Source organism: Archocentrus centrarchus, chromosome 10, assembly GCF_007364275.1.
Source record: "Archocentrus centrarchus isolate MPI-CPG fArcCen1 chromosome 10, fArcCen1, whole genome shotgun sequence".
NCBI classification, from domain to species: domain Eukaryota; kingdom Metazoa; phylum Chordata; class Actinopteri; order Cichliformes; family Cichlidae; genus Archocentrus; species Archocentrus centrarchus.
This window is the reverse complement of record NC_044355.1, coordinates 13,229,178-13,254,890: the sequence shown is the minus strand read 5'-3', so window position 1 is coordinate 13,254,890 and position 25,713 is coordinate 13,229,178. Positions and strand designations below refer to the sequence as shown.

The following is a 25,713-nucleotide window of genomic DNA, read 5'->3' as shown; positions in this document are numbered from 1 at the left end:
TACCATTACTGATAACTGAAAAAAAAAAAATAGCACCAGTTTTCTTAATACATTCATGGCTACATCTTCCTCTGTATACGTGCATGTCTTTCCTGTCTCTATACTGGCTGTAGTATGAAGAACTGGATGGTGAACCCAGTTTTGGGTTTATGCACCGGGCAAGAAATGCATTTTTTTTTGTTGCCTTAAACAAATAAACAAATCAACATATAAACAATTAAACAAATCATATTCATAATAGAACAATAGGAGTAATGTATATTACTATATAATAGGGTCATAGGAGAATAGTTTGAGAGCTGTAGATGAATTTGTAAAATTTGTGTATTAATTTTTGATGCAATGCTTTGAGTGACCACTGGGACAGATTGGCAGTTTGGCAGTCACGTCCAACCCTCTTAATACAGCCACACAGCTATTAAATAAAGGCAGATAATTCCCCCAGTATAATATTGTGCATTAAAGTACATTGGCTTAGTGTAACTGACAGCATGACCTAAGGGACAGTAACTCAAGTTCTACTCAGAGTGAGCTATAATTTTGTGATATTTAATGTAGCACCATCATTTTTTTGTGTCCACTTTTGAGATTTTCTTTGATTTATGCACAGATACCTCCTGAAATCCCAACCATCACTTTGTGTTTGATGTTAATTTAAGAACCCTGACATGCTAACTGGTAAACATTTTCCTGTATGTTTTTTTTACTGTGCCACAGCACAGCCTCAGAGAGGTGTTTACATGGTAACAAACACTGGGTATTGTTATTTTTCTTTTGCATGAAATGTGACGTAACATTTATCACACTCGGTTTCATAACCTCATGTTGTTTTCCAGTACGTGTGGGAAAGGACAATGTTATTAAGTTCCTAGTAAATTATAAAATTATGTTCTGCACACTTGCCATCCTATAAACCATCTCCACTCATTGCCTTATCTTTGTGTTCAAGTTTCGGCAGGAGAAAACCTTTTGTCTATTAACTGGCAGGACAAGATCTTAGGCAGGATTTGCTCAATAGCTGATTAATTTGGCCTGACCTAAGCCACATTATTTCAACAAATAATTGCATGTGGATTCTCACTGCCTGCTTCTCAGACCTCATTAAAGTTTTATTCACTCTGCTTAAATGCACTGTTGCATAAGAATTTCTCATCTGGAGAGAAATGGTGCTGGGCTGTTTGATTAAGCTGCAGTGTGTACACCACTGTGTTTTTTCTCCTGTGTCTACCCAGAGACCCAAACCCCAAGGTGGAGAGGCTGTACAACAGCGAGAGAGATGACCACATGCTGAGAGTCCAGAATTTTTCTATTTTAAATCGACACCTCCGAGCCTTCTACCAGGTAGGGGAGGGTGATTGCGGGGGGGGGGGGAATGGTGAGACTCTGTTAGATTATATCATCAAGAGGGAAATCAGGGTGATGTGCTGAGAGTCATCAGAGCCTGCACGGGTCTTCTTGTGAGCTTTGCATTCCCACTATAACAAAAATAAACCCATCAAAGGTGTAATGATATTCAATTCATTTAGGCATGGTTAAGGTAAACTGTACTACAATGGAAATGGCTACAGTTTCTCTTTTAGTTTATATTTCTATTTAACTGCATTTTGGGCACTTTGTATATTTTAGAACTTGGACAGATGGATAATTTTTTACGCATTTGCACAGTATTCAGAAAATCCCCACAGCTGCATCTTGTGGTCTTCTCACTGAAGCTTTGGACATAATTTTCTGGACACAGCATGTCAAATATTGACTCATTAGTACCTGTTGGCTTGCCACAGAAAATATCACTTGCAATGGTGAACCCCAAGAGGGTTGTCATCTACCAGTGCAGCTTCCCTGAGTCGTACAGTGTCGTTTTCACCTGCTGTTGCTACAGCTTTACTGTTCTGCTTCACAGTGCTTTTATCAGCCTGTTTTCAGAGGCAACAGAAACCTGATTTCAGCCAGAAAGCTTTAATAAAATGGCTTTGTATGGTACCTGCCCAACTTCAAACAGCAGCCAGAGTTAGAGACTAGATAGTGAACACAGTTGAGCATTTAACATCTGAAGTACCAGGTATTTCCCTCAGGTGCCTCAGGTCAGCAGAAGCCTGACTGCAGAATTCTGATGATGCAGCTGGATGTTACAGCTTCCTGTGAAAATATTATAGCGTCTGCAACTGTCTAGAAAATACATTTGGTGTTAAACAGTATGTATTTATTTTTATTTTTCAATCTTAAGTACTATCCGTCTTTATAAATGAACACTGAAACAGTTCCATCACATGTGCTGTGAAGTCAGAAACCTTTAAACAGTTTCACATTCAAATGAATACTTATGGCATGTATGATTGCTTTCTTCACAAGAGTTAAAAAAACAACAATTTGAAGCAAAAAGACACCTGTTAGTTAGCTCATCACAGTGGCTTGAAATCTGTCTTTGCTGGAATTTGATAAAATATGCCTACAAGCATATCTAAAGTTTACACATTATTATTATTATATTTTTTGTTATATTAAACTCCTTCCTGGAGGTCATGTTGCATCCAGTCAAGCAATAGTCCCTTCATAGGGATTAAAAAAAAAATCCGATATAATATGCTAATTAATGAGCTTTAACTTGCTGGTAGGTGTACAGCTTTATTCTGGTGTTTTTTTCCCCCCTTTTTTAAAGCTTTCTCTTCTTTTCTTTCATGCTATGCTGCTCTGCTGCTAACTTTACCCCAGCAGACATGAAAGCAGTATCGATCTCTTCATCTGACTCTCAGCAAGAAAATAAATACATGTTTTTCCAAAATGTCAAACTAATTCTTTGAGTTGTTTTTTTCTGGAAGCTTCATCTCTGTAGCTACAAGCTTCAACAAAGCTTAATTGGGTAGTTTGATACCTTGTCAGACTGTGGCATTAATATCTCAGCGGTAAGACAAGTCATTACACTGATACACTGAGGCACACGTGTGACACAGTGATACAGGCTGCGCAGGCATTTGTAAATGGTCTGGTTTGAGCTCCATCTCCTCTCTTGAATAGCCCTATTCACTCTCTAGCATTTCTACCTAAAAAAGTTTTCATAAACACTAGTGTAATGGCTTCTTTTGTGGATGGACTGAAATGACTCCCAGCTCATTATAAGAAGAAAAGTCTTATAAAAGAGCTGGAATATCTTCCTAAAACATGACTCACAGCCACACAAATGGCGAGGGAGGCGGGGTGATGGAGGAGGGCTGGAGAAGCAGTTGTCTAGCTGCGAGGTAGTAAAAGCAGAGGACAAGATGAGGCTCAGCTATCAGTCTAACACTAACAATATATTGCTCGGGGGTATTGTAGAAAGTTTGAAGTGCATGCACAGGGAGACATTGCATTAGCGCAAGAGAAAAGATGAAACAGAGAATTTTCCATCCTGCTTATTATCAGGCAAATGGGGTGAGAAAAAAGTGGAGGAGTGGCAAGCTGCATTTTTTTTAGCTGCTGCTGTGGTTAGAGGCTAAGGAAGGAAGAAGACTAAGAAACCATCGAATGGCCTTCAGTGTCATGCATTTCATAATGTGCATTCACATGCGCCTCTGGCATTTCAGGAAATGACACAATTCTTTCCCCCCCAAGGATGATTCAGAAAGCCACAGCTCTCAGCGAGGAAAGCATCCTGAAGCACAAGTCAGGTGGACTGAACATACGCTGCTTTGCTTGTCACACAACAAAAGAACACGGGTCTACAAGGTTTCACTTCCTAATTTTCAGTGAATCACTAATGTCCCTTGAAAGCTCCTAGCAGCACAACACACTGGCAAATAACTGACAAGCTCAAATTAGCTGACGTTACCCTAGAATTTCACCAGGTGTACTCAGAACAGGCTCCACTGTCTCTGCAGACATTTAGTTCCACATTGGTCACAGTTTTACTTCTCACTAATTTTTTTTTTTTTTACTGTTTAATGCTCTCAATGTATTTTTGTGAGAGAGTGCGTGCAATACAATGACAAGAGTGTGGAGAGCTTAAGCCACAGAAACAGTGTGCAGCTTGGCAGGGCTTGATATCTACTGTGACCTCAGCTTCTCTTCTACAGACACTGAGCTATTTGTGTAGATGACATAGGAGGGAAGTGAAGGCTGTGCACATCTATTGTACTGTAGATGCAGTAGGTTATACTGGACTCATATAACCTACTGTAAAATTTATGAGTGCTATGCTGCAAGTGTTCTATTCTATTGGTTTAATTTCATTATATGCTAATGTGCGGTACTCTAGCTGACTGTATTCTGTCCTCCTATGTCTTTCTTAATCTATTCTTTTTTTTTTTTTTGCTCCATTTACTGCCACTGAATGAGACACTTGCTCTCTGTTAATGGGATTTTAAATGTTAATTTCTCTTGACTACTAATTTATTGACCTTCCACATTTAAAGATCTCTGTCCTTGGTAAACTCTGAGATTTTTTAAGGCTGCTGAACATCCAGTAAATGTCTCTACTAATCTGTTTTAAATAAAGCCAAAAATTAAAACTAGGGGAAAATAGAGAAAAACAAGTCTGTGGCAAAAATTGAAACAACCACCAATCCAAACAAAATAATATAAAAAGGCGGGATTTGGAAAAGATCATAGAGATGGAACTTACTTCACCTCTTAACTGCAGGTAGCAGTGTGATGAATGAGTTTATCTCAATTTCAGGACTGCTCTATATAGCTAATTCCTTATTTTTTTGGCTTTTGCTTTTAGGAAAAATCTGCTTTCTTTAGAAATTACCCTTGATTGTAACTGCCCTGGAAATCACTGCACATTATTCACATTGTCGACCTCTTTCTTTTGTATTGTACCAAATGATAATGTACAAAATAAAGTGCAGGAGGCATTCAAGCAAATATAACCCAGTATGTGTTTTGGCTGTGCTGCCCGACAGGGAATTGCCCATGCAAAGACATTACCATGCCAATGACAACAAGCAGCTTCTATATAATTATCGGTCTGGCTAATCTCCTGCAGAAGTCTGTTTGGCAACATCAGCCATGAACTGCATGATGACCAACTCAAATCTACAGTGGCTAATATCCTGCACGCCCTGAAGGAGCAGAAACATAAGGTTTGCTGCACATGCCAGTTGCTAAAGGGAGTCCCTGCCTTTCTCCCTGTATAGTTCATAAATTACAGTAAGCAGCTGAGAGACCTGTAATTGTGACGTGCATGTGGACTCTTGTGATTTTGCACTGATTGATGTGAGGAGGTTGTGAACAGTCTTTCCGAGCAGTTGGGAAAGGAGCTAGCCAGCATCAGTGTGTGGCTGTCTGACAGAAATGTTTTTAATTAATGAGGAAGTTGTTCTGCTCTTTTCTGAGTTTAAGACCAACTAAATTAAGTGGTAAAGTAACGGGATGATCACCCTCTATACTAGCGATGCACTAGATGGCAATGTAGGAGGAGGAAGGCGCTGCAGGGTCACATGACAAATATTTCTTTCTGCTGCCAAAGAAGCCAGGTTTCTGGATGGGAAATGTCTGAGGCGTCTGTGGTCCAGCTTGATACAGCGTCATTTGAGTCTGCCAGGAGATTTGTCCAAGAGCTCAAAGCACAAATTACGACTCGCTGAAACAAGCTGAACACAGTGTTGGTGGGCCTTCTGGTTGTCCTGAATCTCCTGAATTTGAAACGCATTAAAAATACTTTGTAGCCCAGGACCATGCAAGAAATGTCCAAAATTAGAAGCCAGGGACTGAATGGATTTAGTTCATTTAAAATTTGAAATGTTTTTTCTGTAATATGCAGTCCCTCAGCTGAGATAATCAAGACAGTAGTGAAAATGTGTGTTTTTTTTTTTTTTTTGGCAGGTTTGCTCTTTTTGGCAAGGACAGTGAAGATGTAATAAGTAAATAAATAAATAAATAAATAAATAGGTAAGGCAGAGGAAAGATTCAACAAAAGTTCAGCTTTAACCAATTGTTGCATTTAACTGGTTACCAATCCTGGACTGTGCTGGGTTCACTGGGGAAGATGGAAGCCTCAACATTGAAGTTTACCAGAAACACACACACACACACACACACACACACACACACACACACACACACACACACACACACACACACACACACACACACACACACACACACACACACACACACACACACAGACCAGTACCCACTCTTTGACTCTCACCACCCACTTGAACAAAAACTTGGGGTGCAACACCAGGCCGAAAATGTTCCAGGGAAAGAAAAGGGACACACATGTAAAGAAAGCTCTTAAAACATGAGGTTATCCCAACTGGGCCGTCATCAAATCAGCAAAGATGTACAAGAAAGAAAGTCAAGACACCAACTAGGGAGAGCAAGAATGACAAATGGAACAACATTGTTATCCCTTATGTCGCAGGTTTGTCAGAGAAGGCCATCTATGTTGACTGTAAACGACCATGACTGAACAGGGTGAAAGTGATGGTCGGTCAGAAAGTGGTCATAAAGAGATGGACATGGTCAGCAATAATACTCATAGGCTGTGGCATTTAAATGATGTTCAGTTGGTACTAATGGACCGAAAGCATGCCTAGAAAGTATTCCCCATTTCATTACACCTCCATCAGCAGCCTGAACCTTTTGTACAAGGCAGGATGGATCCATGCTTCCATGTTGTTTACTTCAAATTCTGACCCTACCGTCTGAATGTTGCAACAGAAATTGTTACTCATCAGACCAGGCAACAGTTTTCTAATGTATTGCTCAATACATTGGTGAGCCAGTGTGAATTGTAGCCTCAGTTTCCTGTTCTTAGGCAACAGGAGTGACACCTGGTTTGGTCTTCTGCCGACGAAATCGTCTGCTTCAAGGTTCAGTGTATTTTTTGTTCAGAGATGCTCTTCTGCCTGATTTAGTTATTTGAGCAATTGGTTATTTGAGTTACTGCCGCTTTCCTATCAACTTGAAGCAGTGTGGCCATTCTCCACTGACCTCTGGCGTCAGTAAGGGATTTTTCACCCAGGAACTGCAGCTCTCTGGATATTTTCTCTTTGTTGGACCATTCTCTATAAACCCTAGAGATGGTTGTGTGAGAAAATCCCAGAGGATACTCAGATTCTCTGATTTGGCTCCAACAGCTCATTCTGCTGCAGGGTTTGAACTTCAGCAGGTCATCTTGACCATGTCTACATGCTTAAAATGTATTCAATTATTGAAGTGGCTGATTAGAAGCTGAACAGGTGCACCTAATAAAGTATTTTCTGAATGTAGAACAGTTCCTTCCAACAATATACAGTTTCTGGTGGTAATTTTATGGTTTTGTCCAGTCATGGCAGATACACTAAGGAGATGGTTCCTTATTGAACTAATACTATCTGTGACAAGCTGAAATGGATAAGTTATGGCTATGATAGTGATGCTAGTGGATGCTAGTGGCTATAATACCAGGCAGATTTGTTGGCAGTACTCATGATTGCTTTGATTTGCTCCTAGTAATGGGTTCTGGTTATATAGGATGTCACTTGTGATCTTTTAGATTATGTCAGTGCGTCTGCATTGTTGTCACATTACCCATGTGCTATTCCCACAAGGGCAACATGTAGAAGTGCTAAGTGGTTGAGCTGCAGGATTGTTATTCAGTGGTATCATCATATTGTTTTTCTTTGTTTCTGTTAGACATAGAGAATAAGATGAACTGAAATATATTAAACTGAAAGTGTACAAAATATCCCCAGCATCTAAGAGCAAAAAAATATATTCTTATCAGGTATCTCTTGATTGTTTACACAACAAATTGCAGCCGGCTGGTGGAAACTTCCTGTATTTTTGTTTATCTCAGCTAACTGTGGGCAGAAGAACAGGACCTGCCTGTTGATTACTGAACTCTTTACATTTCTTTTCTTTTTCAGGAAGATTTGCAGCAGTTGATACTCATGCCTCTCCCAAATGTTGCCATTCTGGGGCAGGACCCCCTAACAGGTATAAGATAACAACACGATCCTATCAATGCCACATCTCTCAGCAGGGAGAAAATAATTATACTTTGTGTTTAAGTCCATATCTCAGCTATCTGTGAAGCACATTAAGGTGATAATGATAAGGAGGATGGTGCTGGGGGGGTGAAGATGATGATGATAATGATGATGATGATGACAGTTATTTCTGTGTCCTCAGAGGCAGCCGTGGAAGAGCTCAGGCGACTGCTGCTGCTCTTACTAGGAAGTGCAGTTCAGGTGATCATACACTCACATGACCGTCATGCTATTTTGAAGGCTGATAATGACCACAGCAGGGTTGTGCATGTTACTTAAAAAAAGAGTAGGAGGACTTACACAAGAAATGTCATGTTATTTTACTTATTTCCCTCAACATCACTCCAAATCCCCACAGCTTGAACTTTATAAACCACTCTGCAGTTTTTCTCTTATTTTCTGCAGTTAGCAGAAATTTGAATTCACTGCTTTCTACCAGACAGACTTTCTAAGACAAGATTAATATTTTTGAAAGAGTGCCTTTTTACCCCAGGATGCAGTTTCCCTAAACCTAACTATATAAGTTTGTTGCTTAAATCTTATGAGAAAGCCCTGAAGGAGAAATTCTCCTGGTAATAAGATAAGGAGATTGTTGTGCGCTGTTATGTGTTAACTCGTTCCAGATGAATGTGATTCAATTCCTTTTCTAATTTCAGCTCAGGTTCATTGCACAGAAATACTGTTTGTCTTTGTCATGAAATGGCTGTGTGGCAGGCAGAGAAGGACCCAAATGCAGGACTCAGATGACTAGGACTTAAACTCAAAATAGCTTTATTGCTGGGGTCTTACTAAATGCAAACAAAACAGGTCAGGAGCTAGGATTTCACAACTTAGAATCTTCTAGGAAACAGCGCACTGCAAGGAAGGACAAAGGCATGTACATACACATAAAGAAATCAGGGAGACAAGACACACCAGAGAACACAGCTGAAACTCACTAGGGACACGAGACAGGGGAAAGCAAAACTGAACACCAAACATACGGGACAAAGACTTCCAAAATAAAACAGGAAATACATCTAACACTGAGATCAAGACTAAGACATATGAACTTGACATAGAGACAGATGAAAAAACAAACATGGACATTAAGAGAGAAGGAACAGAATTAGATTATCAAAAGGGGAAACCAGACAATCATGGAGACAGAACACAAAGAGATCAGAAAGACATGGGGACACAACTGGGGAAACAGAAAGGAGTCACAAAAGATCATAACTAAATATGACGTAACCTAGAAGATGAGCCAGAATACAAACAGAGACTATAAACAGAGGATATAGCGACAAAGGAAAATAGTACCCTAACTAATATTACAAAAGAGCCAAACTAAAAGTGATCCTTAAAACCAAAAGGAATCACTAAAACCACAGAGAAACACAACGCAGGACCATAATAGCTTTATTAGAATCTCCACTAGCATCAGTCTTAGTCTTGTATTGTGTTATCCTGGCAACCTATTACAAAGGCCAATTTCAGCTCTCACATTAAAGTGGTGTGATAAGCTTGCCTGACAACAGTTCAAGGTTCTGATCAATTTACAAAAAGTCTGAGTTGTAGGAGATTCATACAGCAGTCTTCCTCCCAAAGCCTCCCCTGCTATGTTCTCATAAGTATCCCTCCTCGCCAACCCCAAGAATACCTATGAAAACACTTTGGTATTTTGATCTAACACACACACCTGACTCCATTTCTTCCTCCGTCTACAGTGCGAGAAGAAGGAAACATTCATTCAGCAGATCCAGTCTCTGGACATTGAAACCCAGGCTGCCATTGCCAGTTGTATTCAGCAAGTAAGTAACGGTGCAATTGATCAAATCAAAGCCCTCACTCATTAAAAAGAAAAATAAATTCTAGGAGGATTTTTGTTCCCAAACATGATTAAGCAAAGAATCCCTTCACTGTCTGCCCTGTAGGCAGAGAGAATGAAACTGTTATACCTTTTCTTGGTGCTTCAACTGAGTTGTGAAAATGAGCTACTTGTCATTCTGCTGGCAGCCTTTTAAAGACCTCTGGGTGCCCCTTGCTGCCACTCTAAGCTGGATCCTCCACCTCTCATGTCCACCTCTCCACCTCCCCCTCTGTCACATCATTGTCTCTCCTTCATCTTTTTTCTGTCACTGTCCACCATTCTTTCCAATAAGGCAGAAAGGCTAAATTGCTTCTTTTAAAAATACCCCCCATGAATAATTGCTAGCATTACAAAAACAGTATTTTGCATGGCAGCGTGACAGAATTACAGTAACAGCATGTTGCCTCCCAGCCTTTTTCTCCCCAGGTTTTTCAGCCTAACAAATCACAGAGGTGAGGGGTGCTCTTTCTGTGTGAATGGATGCACCCCCTGCTTTCTTTGCTGCATGGCTTCCACCCGAGAACATTTTTAAACCTGTCAACATGATCACTAGCTTTGCATGCATTAGCCCAGCATTTTTCCACACATTTCACACATAGAAATGTGAGAATTCTTTTTCTTTTTGTTGTTCACAGATGCTTGGTATTCACACAGCACTTGCACTGCCTGGGCTATTTTGTGCCAGGTGTTCCAGATGTATATTGATCATGTCATAGAGACCGACCTAAAAAAAAACTGTACTCGTTGCAGGTAACTCAGGATCCTCGTGTGGTGCTGCCACTTCAGTGGGAGGAGCTTGTGGAGACTGAAGGTGCGGACTTACAGCTGGTGTTTAGTTCCATGGCTAAACAGATCCAAAGCCTGCTGGCACAGCGAGACACACACTTGGAGGTATGCATACACAAAAACTTAAAGGAATAGCTTGACACTTGCTTTTTTTTTCTTTTCTTCAACCAAAAGATAGATGACAGTGTTGATACCACTCTCATGAAGCAGCCAGTTAGCTGTTAGCTGTAAATAAAGACTCGTGGGGAAAGAATCAGCCTGCAATAATACAAATATAACTAATTCTTCCCACCAGCACCTGTGAAACAGTCTGTGACTTTCTGGAGTTGCAAAGCAGCACAGCGCATAATTATTCTTGCACACAACCTACTGTCATTTTTAATTTAAACCAGAAGTCTGATTGACAACCTTTTTTTTTCTTTCACAAAAAAGGGAACAAGAAAGTTTCACAAGAACATAATGAGTGGACAGAAGCAACTGAACAGTGCACTGAAGAAGGAATAGTTACAAAAATCATAAATCACATCAGATAATTAAGCTCTCTGATCTCTGAGGGGAAAATTGATTTCTAGTTTGAGGGCAGTTTTCGGTTTACATTGAAGTGTGCAACCAGCTCTACCAAGGTTATCTCAAGTTAAGCATTTATTAGGTCGTGTATTTTTTCTTGATAATAAGTGAGTTATTAGTAGGTGGATTTTTAACCCTTGGCTGAGTCAGACCACCGGATCTTCCTGTTTCTGTGGGTTATTCTAGATTAACTGGCAACTGGTGGTAGCCACATATACTAGACATGAAAGTGTAGAGCAGCTCATCTAAATCTTGGCATGAGAGCAAATGAGCAAATAAGACAGAAATTAATAATGGTTATAATAGTTGATTGGAAAGAACACCAAATTACTGCATCAACTGTTCAGACAGATGGAGGCAGACCCTTGTGTGGGTGCAACTGCATTGGTGTGGGAGTATGGATTTCATAGTGCTTTATTGTGCCCTAAAGTGATTGTCCCCGGTTTGATTCTTGCTGGAGAACTCTGATGAATAAAAATGTAAAAATTGGACATTTATGATGTCTTCTATCACGCCAATGTGATAAGAAGAAAATTAAAAATGTTTTTTTTTCTGAAGAAATTAAAAATTAATCACCTAAATTAAATTTCAGTAATTGAATCAGTTGTTTCATCAGAGCTTCATTGTTTCATGTTGGATTAACATTTCATACCAGATGCTGCCCAGACCTTTTAGGCATTTTGTAGCCACGGATTACCTCCTACAGCTGCAGTAATTCTGCTTTTTAACCAACAAAAGCTGGTATCGGTGAAATCTCTGCTGAACAGCCTGTAGAACAAATTAAAATTCAGGAAACATTAGTGCACTGTGGGATTGAAATGGCATTGTGGTCAAAAGGTATAATGTGATTTAAGTAACAATAAATTGGAAAATGAAATGCATGCTGGTGGACTGGAGATAACAAACTTCAGTGTAAGTATTTAAAAAAAATAGTGTATGGAACACTATAACTTTACGTCTTTGAAATAGCAAAGACCCCACAGTCATTTATAAATGCACCTCAGATTCCACTTCATGTTCCTGCCTTCTGATCTCAAACACATTCTGAATCCTTGAATCCACTGATATTTAACCGAGACTGTCTTAAGCTTCTATTGGATTAAAAGGCATTTGCTACGACCTTAAAATGAGATCAAAGCAACATAAGATCTTAAATTTTTATCAGATATATTCCACTGATTTAAATAAGCCCTAATAAAACCACATATCACCTTGCTCTTTGTTATATGAATACTGTAACCATGTGGAATCTGAATGTTACAAAATTTCAAGAAAAGAAGCCATTCTACATTAATTTTTATAAAACATACTCCCTATACCAAGCTACCTGCTACATTTAACCCTTGTGTGTGAAATTTCCATTGCTGTATTTTGAACACCACCTGAGTTAAATTATACATCACAAAACCTCAAACAGTCTAAACCATTTTAAGACATCACAGCATCCCAAGCTCAGTGCATGTGCATACGCTGCAAAACAGTAGTATCTTATCTTTACTGGCATCTATTGAAGCACATAGTGCTTACCATTTTTACCTTCAGAGATTTTCAGGAATATGTTTCTGAGCCTTTAGTCCTCATCCCACATTTTTCTTTTCAGCCATTTTTGTATCCTTTTCCACATCCATCACTGATCTTCCTCTCCCTCTTTCTCCCAGAGAATAACAGAGCTCTGTCGGGACCGAGAGGCCCAGTCAGACTCCACGACAGGGCCCTTTGGTGGCCACAACGAGGACTCACCCCAAGGTCTACTACTCCAGCTGGCAGACAGCAAGGCCAAACTCCGCCGGCTTAAACAACAACTGTGAGTCTGTGTTTGTGTGAACGTGTAGTATTTACTTGAGATGATAAAAGTCAGGAGAATGCTTAGAAAAGCTGTGACAAAGGTCAGCGACAAGAGTTTCACAAAACTGAGCAACGAGTTGGGACCAAACGAGATACTCACGGGTATAATCCAATTCACACAGCTTATTAAACGTCTTTATCTTAAATGCTGCAGTGTGCTAAGTACAGTTTCAGAATATTACAGCGTTTTCTACTCTAATTGTATTTCTATCAGCCTCTTTGTCACAGATACAAGTCAAAAGAAAAAAAAAGGTCTTTAGAAAAACTGTGTAATTGCATTTTTGTGCTGATATGTTTTCTAGGGAAGATAAAGGTGATCAGATACTGGATTACAAGCAGGAGATTCAGACCATGGAGGAACAGCTTCAGAAGCTTCAAAAAGAGGTACAGACATGCATTAGAGGTCAGCACAGAGACAGAAACCTGATGTGTGCTTCCTTTTTTTTGTTCCATGCTCCTTGCTGTGCAGACTCTCAAAGACTTTACCATGCATACACAACATATCTAATTTGACAACAGCTAGACTATTGCTCACTTGACCTAAACACAATAATGCAGAATCATGCAAAACAATTTGAATTAAAAAAATTCTCTTAGGCTCTTTCTAGTCAGATACACTTTGGCCTGAAGAAGGCTGCTGTTACTCTCACAGCTGAACTTGAAAGTTTAGACTCATAACGTAACTACAGGTATGATCATACATACAGTGTTCTCATACTAGTTGCATTTTCCATTTTCATACTTCTAGATTTGCTCTGTAGATCACTGTCATTCTTGTCACACTTGTCTTGCTTATGCAGATATGTCTGCCATATAGAAGTACACTGTAAGAACGTACCTTTAATAGGGATTTTTAACATAAACATTCATTTTAAAAATAGAATGGTAGCTAAAATTATTCTAATTATTGTAAATAGACTGGTGTATACAGTATATAGCGCTTTTCTTGTCTTACTGATGATATAATAATAATTACAACAGCCACATTTAACCACACATTCATTCATACATTCATTCAAGTACTTTATCTACCTCACATTGATGCCCAATTTAGAATCACCAGTTAACCTAACATGCATGTCTTTGGACTGTGGGAGGAAGCCGCACTACCCAGAGAGAACCCCCATAGGCATGAGGAGAACATGCAAACTTCACACAGAAAGACCCCCGGCCGGCTGTTGGATTAAAGCAGGAACCTTCGTGCTGTGAGGCAACAGCACTAAGCACTGCAGCACCTTGCCACCAGCATTGTTGATAATGCACAAAAATAATTACAATTTAAATGGGTGGTTGTCCTTATAAATGATTAATTTCTAATTCTAATGTCTATGTGGGAACAACATCTGTAAGGAAATGGTTCTACAAAAAGAAAACTGGCTACCCCTTGGCACTCCTCCTGCATAGAAACTTTCAGACTTGTTAAAACATTAAATAATGAAGGTGCATATTGGGGGTGTCTTAAATATCTAGTAATCTAAATGAAGATGTATGCTGAGCCTTTCTCTTAATCTAACACTTAATAGAATACAAAAAGCCAGTGAAAATACCCACATAGGAAAAATAAATATAAATCAGTTATTAGAGTTTGGCATTCTGTCCAGCAGCAAATAGTAAATATTTATGTGCATTTTATATATAAGTCTTATGAGACTTGGTATTTTTTTTTCACATATGACCTTTTCTGCGTTGTGTTCACATAACATATTGCTTACGGCGATTTGTACTTAATTTTTATCACTTTTGTTGTAAATCATAGCACCTCATATGTTATTAGAAATATAATACATGTAAGTTCATCTTGTTCTTTTCCATATGGGTCTTTTCAATTTCCTTCCATCCTCGTGAATACATTTCAGTACTGTATACATACACACACACACACACACACACACACACACACACACACACACACACACACACACACACACACACACACACACACTTCTTTATGTATCAGACTTTGTCAACATTTGCTTTACTGCATCCCAGATCTGTTCACAACCTTCTTTGACCTCATCCCAGCTGGTGTATGAATGTATCTGTGTGTGTGTGTGTGTGTGTGTGTGTGTGTGTGTGTGTGTGTGTGTGTGTGTGTGTGTGTGTGTGTGTGTGCGTGTGTTTGTGTGTGTGTGCATGTGTGACTGCAGAACCGTTCTCTGCAGGGTGATGTGAGGGGCATGCGTGCACTGCGGGATGAGCTGGACTGTGCCCGAGAGCGAGCTGCACGGTCCGAGCAGCTCCAGACTGAGCTTCAAAGCTGTAAACACAGATTGCGCAGCCTGGAGCTCACACGCACTCAGCTGAAGGTACACACACACACACACATACGCATGCACGCACGCATGCACACACACACACCCACATCAGAGAGAAATCAAGCAGCACAGCTACTTCTCCACCACAGAATAAATTTTTTTAGCTGCATGTTATGAACAGAGGACAAAATCATTCTCACATTGCACTGATACACATACACTCACAAGCACACAAGCTTGACAAAGACCCTCATATAAAAATTACCGGCGAAGGTCACATCAAAAAGATCCCTTTTTAAATCTTTCTCTGAGTAGCTATTATTTTTTAAAAGAAGTACCACTTAATCTCAAAAGCCATATATTCCCTCACACGGCCCTGAGGGTTTCAATCAAGAGTGAGTACGAACAACTCTAAAGCGCAAAGCCGAAGAATGGGATTATATTGTGTGATGTCATTGGGATTTACCGCCTGGAGCTGCTTCATTGACAAAGAGCAGCTGCAGTTATTGGAACTTTTACACCCAAATGAGATTTATTCTGAGGTACTATAACTGTTCAGGGCAGAAAATGTGTTCATATCCTTGTAAAACATTTTGCAGTGTCCTCACCATCACCTTCATCGTCTTTTTTGATTCATTCTGCTTAAATTCCACATTAGTGTGGCTGCTCATATTAGCCACAAAGGAGAATCTTTCTAATGCTGTGCTTCTACAATTCATTTCCACATATTCACAATGAAATCTTGTGTAGCTGTCAAAACTGGGGAATCACTGTTGAATGATTACACATAAAAAAAAATAAATAAATCAGTTTGGAAGGGTAATATAGTTCCATTACATTTTGGGTTTTATTTGCATTTCTTATCAGTAGTGACACCATTGTACTCACAAGGTATTTGCAGTGATCTGTGTAAGTGTGCATACTGTTGAAAACGAGACTGAGGAGGCCAAAAAAAGTTAGACAGTTAGAGAGGTTCACTGACAGTTTGGGTGTGATTACTCTTTTTTTAGCACATTGTGGCTTTTTATAGCCTTGTTAAACTGCTAGCTTGTTTCCAACTTGTGTGATTATTTAAGGGTTCTTGGTTGGTGTTCTGTCTTAATTTGTTGTAGTTATGTTGAGTTGGGGTAAAAAATTAGTGCAACTTCAAGCCTATGAAAACAAAGTCAAAGGTGTAAAACTGATTTATACTTTAGGACATAGTTATATTTTGCAAATATCGCAGCTGTTTTGTTGCAGATTGCTGTATTTATCTTTTTAGGTGAAAATGTAAAGTATTTGTGGTTGTTTGCCAGAATAATGGAGCAGAATACAAAGGAGCAAGAGGTCATTTTGGTTTTATGTTTTGCAGGTCAATAACAGGGCAGCTCGAAAATTTGAATAACTTTGAGGAATATAAGAATTTTTCACTGTTTCGTCATTTTGAGACATCTGGGTGGGTTTGGTAGCAATTTCTGTTACAGCTCGGTAATAATGTGGTAATAGAAAATCTATGAGAAAATTTTACTCAGAATTTTATCTTATGTTACTTCATTTTGGAAGATTTACTTTTTCACCATGTTGTCTACTTTTTGAAGTTTGCTTTAATAGGTGATTAATGTGGAATTAGAACAGTTAGTTTTGCATTTTGCAGCCCAGATTTTTGGTTATTACATGGAAACTACCGCACATGGTTCTAATTAATAAGCACCAATCAATATTAGCTTATTTAACCGCAAGTCAGTAAAAAATGGAGCAATCTCAATAAAAGTTGACACCAGCACTGGATTCAGAAAATATTTACACAGGATGCACGCTCCAAAATCACGGCCGCAGATCATACTTTGACACTTGTAACATCTGCGGCTCACTTCTTAGTTGTACATCAGTCTCTCCCTCTGTCTCTTTCCCTCAACAATATTTGTCTGTATCTTTAAGATTAAGATTAAGATTAAGATAGTGTTTATTTGTCACATGCACAGTTATACACAGTACAATGCACAGTGAAATGTATTTTGTACCTGCAACCATATATACACACACATATAAATAAGAAGAATAAAAATTAAAAAAAAGTAATTCACACTATACACTATACTCTATATACTATACACTATACACACTTTTATAAATTATAATATTTACATTGTGCAATAATGGTCCAGTTAGGGCTCAGAGTTGAGCAGACGGATGGCTTGTGGGTAAAAACTCTTCTTCAACCTTTCAGTCTTAGTCCTCAGGCAGCGGTAACGCCGGCCTGATGGGAGCAGGGAGAAGAGAGAGTGTCCGGGGTGGCTGGGCTGTTTTAGGATCTTCATGGCCCTCAGCCTGCACTGCTTGGTGTAAATGTCCTGCAGGTTGGGGAGGGTGGTTCTGATGGTCTGTTCAGCTGAACGAACCACCCTTTTTAGGGCCATGAAGTCCTGCTTGGTGCAGTTTCCCATCCAGGTGGTGATGCTCCCACGCATGATGCTCTCGATGGTGCAGGTGTAAAAGTTCCTGAGCACCTTGAGTGGGAGCTTGAAGTCTCTCAGCCGCCTGAGGAGGTAGACACGCTGTCTGGCCTTCTTCACAGTGATGTTTATGTGATGAGTCCAGGACAGGTCCTGTGAGATGGTCACTCCCAGGTATTTGAAAGTGTCCACTCTTTCCACCTCAGCACCACTGATGACAAGTGGATGGTAGTCCCTCTGCTGCTTCCTGCTGAAGTCCACAATCAGTTCCTTCGTTTTGCTGACGTTGAGCAGGAGGTGGTTCTCCTGGCACCAGTTCTCCAGGCGGGAGACCTCTCTCCTGTAGGCTGTCTAAAGTTTATCTGGCAGCAGTGGGATTCGAGCCCACGTTCCCGAAGAGACTGGAGCCTAAATCCAGCGCCTTAGACCGCTCGGCCACGCTACCGTACAACTTTACTGTGATCTGCATAATAACCTCACATCTTATTATATTGAAAATATATTGAAAATATATTCAGGCAACAGCTAAAACCAGTTAAAGTTCTTTGTGCATTTAAGTGATGATAGAGAACTGAATGGCACCACAGCAATAATAGATGTGACAGAATAGAGGAAGTGGCTACAGAACAAGGCAGACTGCACAGGATACGTGAAATTAGATGGTGTGCACGTCATCGTGTTGTTTCATTGTTTTTCTCTGTTTGGTGCCCCCTGCAGGAGCAGCAGCAGCTGTGTGCAGCGCTGCAGGAGACCAAAACGCTTCTAGAAGAGCAGCTGGCGGACGCTCGGGCGCGCTGCTCCTCGCTACGTGAACTGGAGAGGGACAATCTTCTGCTACGTCAGAGAATCATGGATGTGGAAGCGGTGGGTGGAGCGATGATGCAGAATTTGCATTTTTTGTGTTTCCCATACAAATGAGCACTTTTTTGAGCTGAACATTGTGAGTTTGTTATCATATTTTCTTACTAGAGTTAATATGACAGAAGAGTCGCATTTTATGAAAGATTACTGTGCGTGTTGTGTGGAGGCGCCTTGAAGTCTTTTGCTCATATGATGAATGAATGTGTTAGGGATTATTTTTTTTACTCAATGAATAAAAGGGCAAATGTTTAAAAGTAAACTCCAGTAAGTTAATTAATAAACAGTGGATCAACCAAATCAAATGTTTATATGTAGATAATGGCAGTATAAATTGTTATGATTAGTTTAGAGCAGTGCTCTTCTGGGGAGGGAGCACAGGCAGCTGCTGAGAAGGCCTGTCTCTCCCTGAACCAGATTTGCCCACATGTACATGTGATCTTTTCTGATTCTTCAATATATAAAATCTTTTGCATGAGAACTAAAGTGTTTATGACTCATTCCTTCACAAGCAAAAAACGTGCACTAACAAATGCATGGTGTGTATGTGTGTGTTCAGGAGCGGGACACCGAGAGGCAGCGAGTTGATGAACTGCTGGAGATGAACATGAGCCTCGAGGCGGACCTGAGGCACAGCAGCAGCGGGGGCAGCGTTCCTGCTCCTGTTGCTGCACTTCAGCAACGTTTCTTCCAATCAGAATTGGAGTCTGACGATGAGCTGAGTGAAGTGATTGGTCAGAGCACCCGCCTCTCTGCACCTTGTCATTTAAGACATTCTAATTAACTGATAAGAGAAAATATTTGGAGGAAATACTTGCCCACAGGTTATCAGTCAGCAGTAATTGAGTTCATATATCCATTTTTCTTTTTCTGTTTCTTTTCTCCACCTGTCTACCTCACTCTCTCCGTCTGTTCTTCCATTCCTTGCCTTATTCTTTATTTCCTCTTCTCCGTGTCTTAGATCAGAAGCCGTTGAGTGTGGAAGTGGGCGAAGCTTCGACGCTGAGGCTGCTGGGTGCGGAGCAGGAAAATGCAGAGCTGAAAAGACGACTGGAGGAGTTGCAGGCCCAGCAGGAGGTCAGAGTTCAGAGGTTGCAGATTGTGACTCGTAGTGAGGAATTTAAGCTTAAATTGGGTGATAAACAAAGTACTTTGGGTTGTTTATGCTCACTGGCCACTTCATTAGGTACACTTTGATATTATTGAGTTGGACCCCCTTTTGCCTTCAGAACTTTCATGCCATGAAGAATGGTTTCAACAAGCTGCTGGAAACATTCTTCAGAGACTAATCAGCATCACACAGTTGCTGCCAATTAGTCAGTGGCACATCTATGATGAGAATCTGCCGTTCCACCACATTCCAAAGGTGCTCTATTGAATTGAGATCTGGTGACTGGATGCCATTTGAGTGCAATAAACTCATTGTCATGCTCATGAATCCAGTTTGAGATGACCTGGACTTTGTGACATAGCACGTTATCCTGTTGGAAGCAGCCGTCAGAAGATGGGTATACTTTGGTCATAAAGGGATGAGCAATACTCAGGTAGGCTGTGCCATTTAAATGATGATCAGTTAATACGAAGAGGTCCAAAGTGTGCCAAAAAATATCTCCTACGCCATCACACCCTCCACCTCCACCAGCTTGATAAAAGGCAAGATAGATCCATGCTTTCTTGTTGCTTATGTCAAATTCTGACCCTAGAATCCAAATGTTACAGCAGAAATTGAGACTCATCATATCAGGCAACGTTTTTCCAGTCTGCTACTGTCCTAATTTTGGTGAGCCAGTGTGAATTGTGCCCTCAGTTTCCTGTTCTTAGGTGACAGGAGTGGCATCTGAGGTGCTCTTCTACTGTAGCCCATCTCCTTCAAGTTTCGGTGCATTGTGCATTCAGAGATGCTCTTCTGCATACTTCGGTTATAATGAGTGATATTCTGAGTTACTGTTGCCTCCCTAGCAGGTTGAAGCAGTCTGGCCATTCTCCTCTGACCTCTGGCATCAACAATGCATTTTTTCCCAGAGAACTACTGCACACTGGATATTTTATCTTTTTCAGACCATCCTCTGTGACTCCCAGAGATGGTTGTGCTGAAAAATCCCAGCAGATCAGCAGTTTCTGAAATACTCAGACCATCCTTCCTGGCACCAAGAACCATGGCACGAGTGATATTTTCAGACCAGATATTTCCCCTTCCCAGTTCTAATGAACTTCAGCAGGTCATCTTGATCAAATCAGCGTGCCTAAATGGACTGACATGCTGCCATATGATTGGCTGATTAGATATTTACATTAATGAGCAGTTGAACAGGTATACCTAATAAAGTGGCTGGTGAGTGTATAATGTAACTTTGCTTGAGTAATCACAGTAATGCACAGAGGCAGAAGAGAAATTACAGAGCTTTAGAATAACATGCTCAACTTGATAACATGCAAAGCAGGTTTTATAATGTCTTTTCCATTTTCCCTTGTGTATCTTATAATTGATAGGATCATTATGTTGGGAAAAAATATTTTCAATTAAGAATGTTTAATGACAATACTAGTAGACCTGCCATCTCTGAATCTATCTGAGCTGTTAAAGATGTAAATGAAGCAGGAAAAGCAGGATGCAACAAATGAAGGCATTAAACACACATCTCCCCTCACCGCAGGCTGATTCTCAAGATGCAAAGGATGAGTCGGCCTGCCTGGAGATGAAGCATCAGGAAACATTCAGGGAGGTGAGCACATAGGAAACTGAAGGCTGGGCCAAACAGTTACTGTTTTAACAATCACATTTTTTTACTATCACATTGTTGAGAGATAGTAAGCTGCTCTGACACTAATGCATTTATAAGTCATTTTGCTTTTTTTTTTTTTGCCAATGTAAAAAGCCCTTCTCTGCCACATGTATTATGTAGCCATATATAATAAATTCATGGCATGGATGGATAGCTCTGTGTTGTAGCCGAGCAGAATTCTGGTGCTGAATCAATTTGTTTTTATTTATTTATCATCAGCAGAAAATTAGCAGCAGTATTCAACATTTTTACAAAAAATAATGGCTTACTTGTGTTTGAAATGGATTGCTTGCAGAGTCTGCAACCCACCTTCAGTATTTTTTTTTTTAAATTTCCACTTCTTGTTTCCATTTTCCAGCCTGAGAATTGACTGTTTTGGTTGTTAGTCCCATTGCTTTCATCTGCCTCTGGCAGTAGCAGGAGGATTTTTAAAGATTTAAAAATACAGTGTATACTACTTGCCTAACACCAGATGACTGACAATGAACATAAAGCATTCAGCAGTTTAGGTGGAGGTGGTGGGCACCAAAAAAGAGCTGAAAGAAAATAAGTATTGCAGTATTTTATTTTATTTTAGGTGGCAAACAATCCTACTCTCATTAACTGTTACTTATTTAACTAGTTCACTAATATATTGTTATGGGGAACTTGCTAGTAAACTTGCTAACAAGTTCCACTTAATAACTTGGGCGGTAATATACTTGTGTTATTTTTGTTTGCTGCCCTAGTGAAGCAAACACAGGAATAAACAGTACCCTTAAAAGATAAAAAAAAAAAAAAAAGCTACAATAGCTGGTTACCTTTCCAGAATTCACCTCATAAACTGCTTCTCTGTTTCCTAATCAGAATAGCTTTGGCATTTTCTCAGGAAATGCAATCTAGGAATGGGTGATATATCCTTATACAGTAGTAATATCACAATATTTCAAGGTAATCTGCAACAATGATATTTATGACACTATAAAAAATACTGGAGCAACAGGTTAATAGTGATTAGAGCATGCTTCAGTGGTTTGAATCATATCCAATTAGCTCATGTAAATTGGGAGCCTTCTTCATACAATAAAGTTAATTATGAGGTTCCTCAGGGTTCCATGCTAGGACTATTTTATTTACATTACACAGGCAGTATTATTAGAAGGCATAGCATATATTTTCATTGCTATGTGGATTATACCCACCTCTATCTATCCATGAAGCCAGATGACAGTAGTTATAGTCATGGCCAAAAGTTTTAAGAATGACACAAGTATTGGTTTTCACAAAGTTTGCTGCTTCAGTTTTATGATGGCAATTTGCATATACTCTGGAATATAATGAAGAGTGATCAGAGGAATTGCAGTTAATTGCAAAGTGTCTCTTTGGTATGAAAATTAACTTAATCCCCCAAAATAATTTCCACTGCATTTCAGCCCTTCTGCAAAAAGGACCTGCTAATATCATTTCAGTGATCTTCAAGTTAACACAGATGAGAGTTTTTATGAGGACAAGACTAGAAATCATTCTGTCATTCTGATTGAGTTAGAATAGCAGACTGGATGCTTTAAAAGGAGGGGGCTTCTTGAAATCATTGTTCATCATTGCGTTGCATAAAAAGAGCTTCACAGGCTAGAATATTGCTGCTAATAAGACTGCACCTAAATCAACCATTTATCAGATCACCAAGAACTTCAAGCAGAGTGCTTCGGTTATTGTGAAGAAGGCCTCAGGGTGCCCAAGAAAGTACAGCAAGCACCAGGACCATCTTCTGAAGGTGATTCAGCTGTGGGATTGGGGCACCAGCAGTGCAGAGCTTGCTCAGGAATGGCAGCAGGCAGGTGTGAGTGCATCTGAACACACAGTGAGATGAAGACTTTTGAAGGATGACCTAGTGTCAAGAAGGGAAACAAAGAAGCCACTTCTGTCCAAGAGAAACATCAAGAACAGACGGATAATCTGCAAAAAGTACAGGGATTGAACTACCGGGGACTGGGGCAAAGTCATTTTCTCTGATGAAGCCCCTTTTCAGTTGTTTGGGGCATTGTCTGGAGAAGAAAAGGTGAGGGCTACAGTCAGTCCTGCATCACTACAAACAGTAAGGCACCCTGAGATCATTCATGTGTAAGATTTCTTCTCATCCAAGGGAGTGGGCCATGAATCAGCCATGAATAAAGAGTGGCACCAAAACACCCTCCTAGATCAACTTCTCCCAACTATCCAACTATGAACACCAATGACTTTTCCAGTTTGATGGGGTACTGTGCCAAAAGGCAAAATTGACAACTAAGTGGCTCAAGGAACAAAACATCGAAATTTTGCGTCCATGGCCAGAAAAAAAACACAGATCCTTAATCCCATTGAGAACTTGTGGTCAATCCTCAAGGGATGGGCGGACAAACAAAAGCCCACTATTTCTGACAAACTCCATGCAGTGATCATGAAGGAATGGGTTGTGATCAGTGAAGATTTGGCCCAGAAGTTGAATGATAGCATGCCAAGGTAAATTGCAGAGGTCTTGAAAAAGAAGGACCAACACTGCAAATATGTAATTGTCAATGAAAGCCTTTAAAACTTATGAAATGCTTCTAATTGTGCTTCAGTATATCATAGAAACATTTGACAAAAAGATCTAAAAGCACTGAAACAGCAAACCTTGTGAAAACCAATAATTGTGTTATTCTCAAAAATTTTGGCAATGTCTGTTGTTACATTGCAGGAATGTCTTAAAGACATAAAGAACTGAATGACCTCTAGTTTCCTGCTTATAAGTCAGATACTTCAGATAATTCTGAATGGCAGTAACTTGGCCTACAGTAACACCGTGATGAGTCTTGGAGTTATTTTTGACCAGGGTATGTCCTTCAGTGCACATATTAAACAAACACGTTGGACTGCTTACTTGCATTTGCTCAATATCTCTAAAATTAGAAACATCCTGCCTCAGAGCAATGTTGAAAAACTAGTTCATACATTTATTACTTCTAGGCTGGACTATTGTAATTCATTATCAAGTTGATCCAAAATGCTGCAGCGAGAGTACTGATATGGACTAGAAAGAGAGAACATATTTCTACTATATTGGCTTCTCTTCATCGGCTCTATGTTAAATCCACAATGGAATTTAAAATCCTTCTCATCCCATACAAAACCTAGAATAATCAGGCCCCATCTTATCTTAAAGACCTCATAGTGCCGTATCACCCCAAAAGTGCACTTTGCTCTCAGACTGCAGGCTTAATCGTGGTTCCTAATGTATTTATAAGGAGAATGGGAGGCAGAGCCTTATGGCAGATAGCTGCCCCTCCTTGAGCCTGGTTCTGCCGGATGTTTCTTCCTGTTAAAATGGAGTTTTTCCTTCCCACTGTTGCTTGCTCACAGGGGGTCATCTGATTGTTGGGATTTTCTCTGCATTATTGCAGGGTCTTTACCTTACAATATAGTATCTTCAGGTGACTGTTGTTGTGATTTGCTGCTATATAAATAAAATTGGATGGATGAATTGTAACTTGCAGGCTGCAACATTTATTAATGCAAAGAAAACAAAGGGTATATACCCTCCTGGGTATTTAGTGAGCTACTGTCACTGATGACAAACTACCTAATTCAAAATGTGAATTTGTTGTCACAAGGTGCCAGCAGCAGCTGCATAATAGTGCAATAGTAGTGACACAGCATAAGTCAAATGTAAGCACAAAGGTAGCCTAGGTAGTGTTTTGCCTGGAAAGTCAAAGTATAACATAAGCGGTTAGTACTTCAGTTTAACAATAACTAAAGTAACTTAACTTTGTAACTCTTCAGGAGCCCACGTAACAAAATTGAAAAATGTTTTCTACCTGGGATGTTACATCTTGGGTCAAGATTTTTAAACATTTGCTTAAAGACCTACTTTACCACCATGTAACATCAGTAATTTCCTCTGTTCTTCCTTTGATATGGAGTGCAGCTAGCGAGTGCTCCAGCTTGGTGGAGTCATTTGTTTACTTGATTACTGGATTATACTGATGCCTTCATCGCCTGGTTGTACTCGATAGTGTGTTTTGCCTCAAGTTTGTTTTTCACCTTTAGCAGCAACAGTCCCTTTTTACTAAATCATCATCAGAGGCTGACGCACCGCTCTTGCCTTCAGACATGTCTGTGGTTGTGTCATTGTGTGCACTAGCTAACTTAAAAGCATGGTGTCGATGTTATTGATGTCGCAATTTTATACTTTTATACCACATAAAAATGTACACCGGTATTATCACAGATAGTATGATATAGCACAGCTCTACTGTAAATCTGCAGTAAGAATTTGATAGTATTCTGACACTTTGAAAAACAAATATTTTCAATAATAAATACTAAATAGATTATGATTAAAATAACCAGTCTGAATGTGATACATTAATGCTGCGCTTTACA

General features: G+C 39.8%; 1 protein-coding gene across 1 annotated transcript in view; it reads left to right on the top strand.

The window, feature by feature from the left end:
• Positions 1 to 25,713, top strand: part of ccdc88b (coiled-coil domain containing 88B) — a 67,394-nt gene that overhangs the window by 2,042 nt on the left and 39,639 nt on the right. Inside the window, exons 3-14 of the mRNA XM_030739597.1 lie at positions 1,233 to 1,341; positions 7,833 to 7,902; positions 8,098 to 8,156; positions 9,665 to 9,748; positions 10,558 to 10,698; positions 12,819 to 12,964; positions 13,308 to 13,389; positions 15,153 to 15,311; positions 18,410 to 18,556; positions 19,110 to 19,284; positions 19,512 to 19,627; positions 21,205 to 21,273. Coding sequence (XP_030595457.1) covers positions 1,233 to 1,341; positions 7,833 to 7,902; positions 8,098 to 8,156; positions 9,665 to 9,748; positions 10,558 to 10,698; positions 12,819 to 12,964; positions 13,308 to 13,389; positions 15,153 to 15,311; positions 18,410 to 18,556; positions 19,110 to 19,284; positions 19,512 to 19,627; positions 21,205 to 21,273 — 1,357 coding nt within the window. The remainder of the gene's footprint in view (positions 1 to 1,232; positions 1,342 to 7,832; positions 7,903 to 8,097; positions 8,157 to 9,664; positions 9,749 to 10,557; positions 10,699 to 12,818; positions 12,965 to 13,307; positions 13,390 to 15,152; positions 15,312 to 18,409; positions 18,557 to 19,109; positions 19,285 to 19,511; positions 19,628 to 21,204; positions 21,274 to 25,713) is intronic.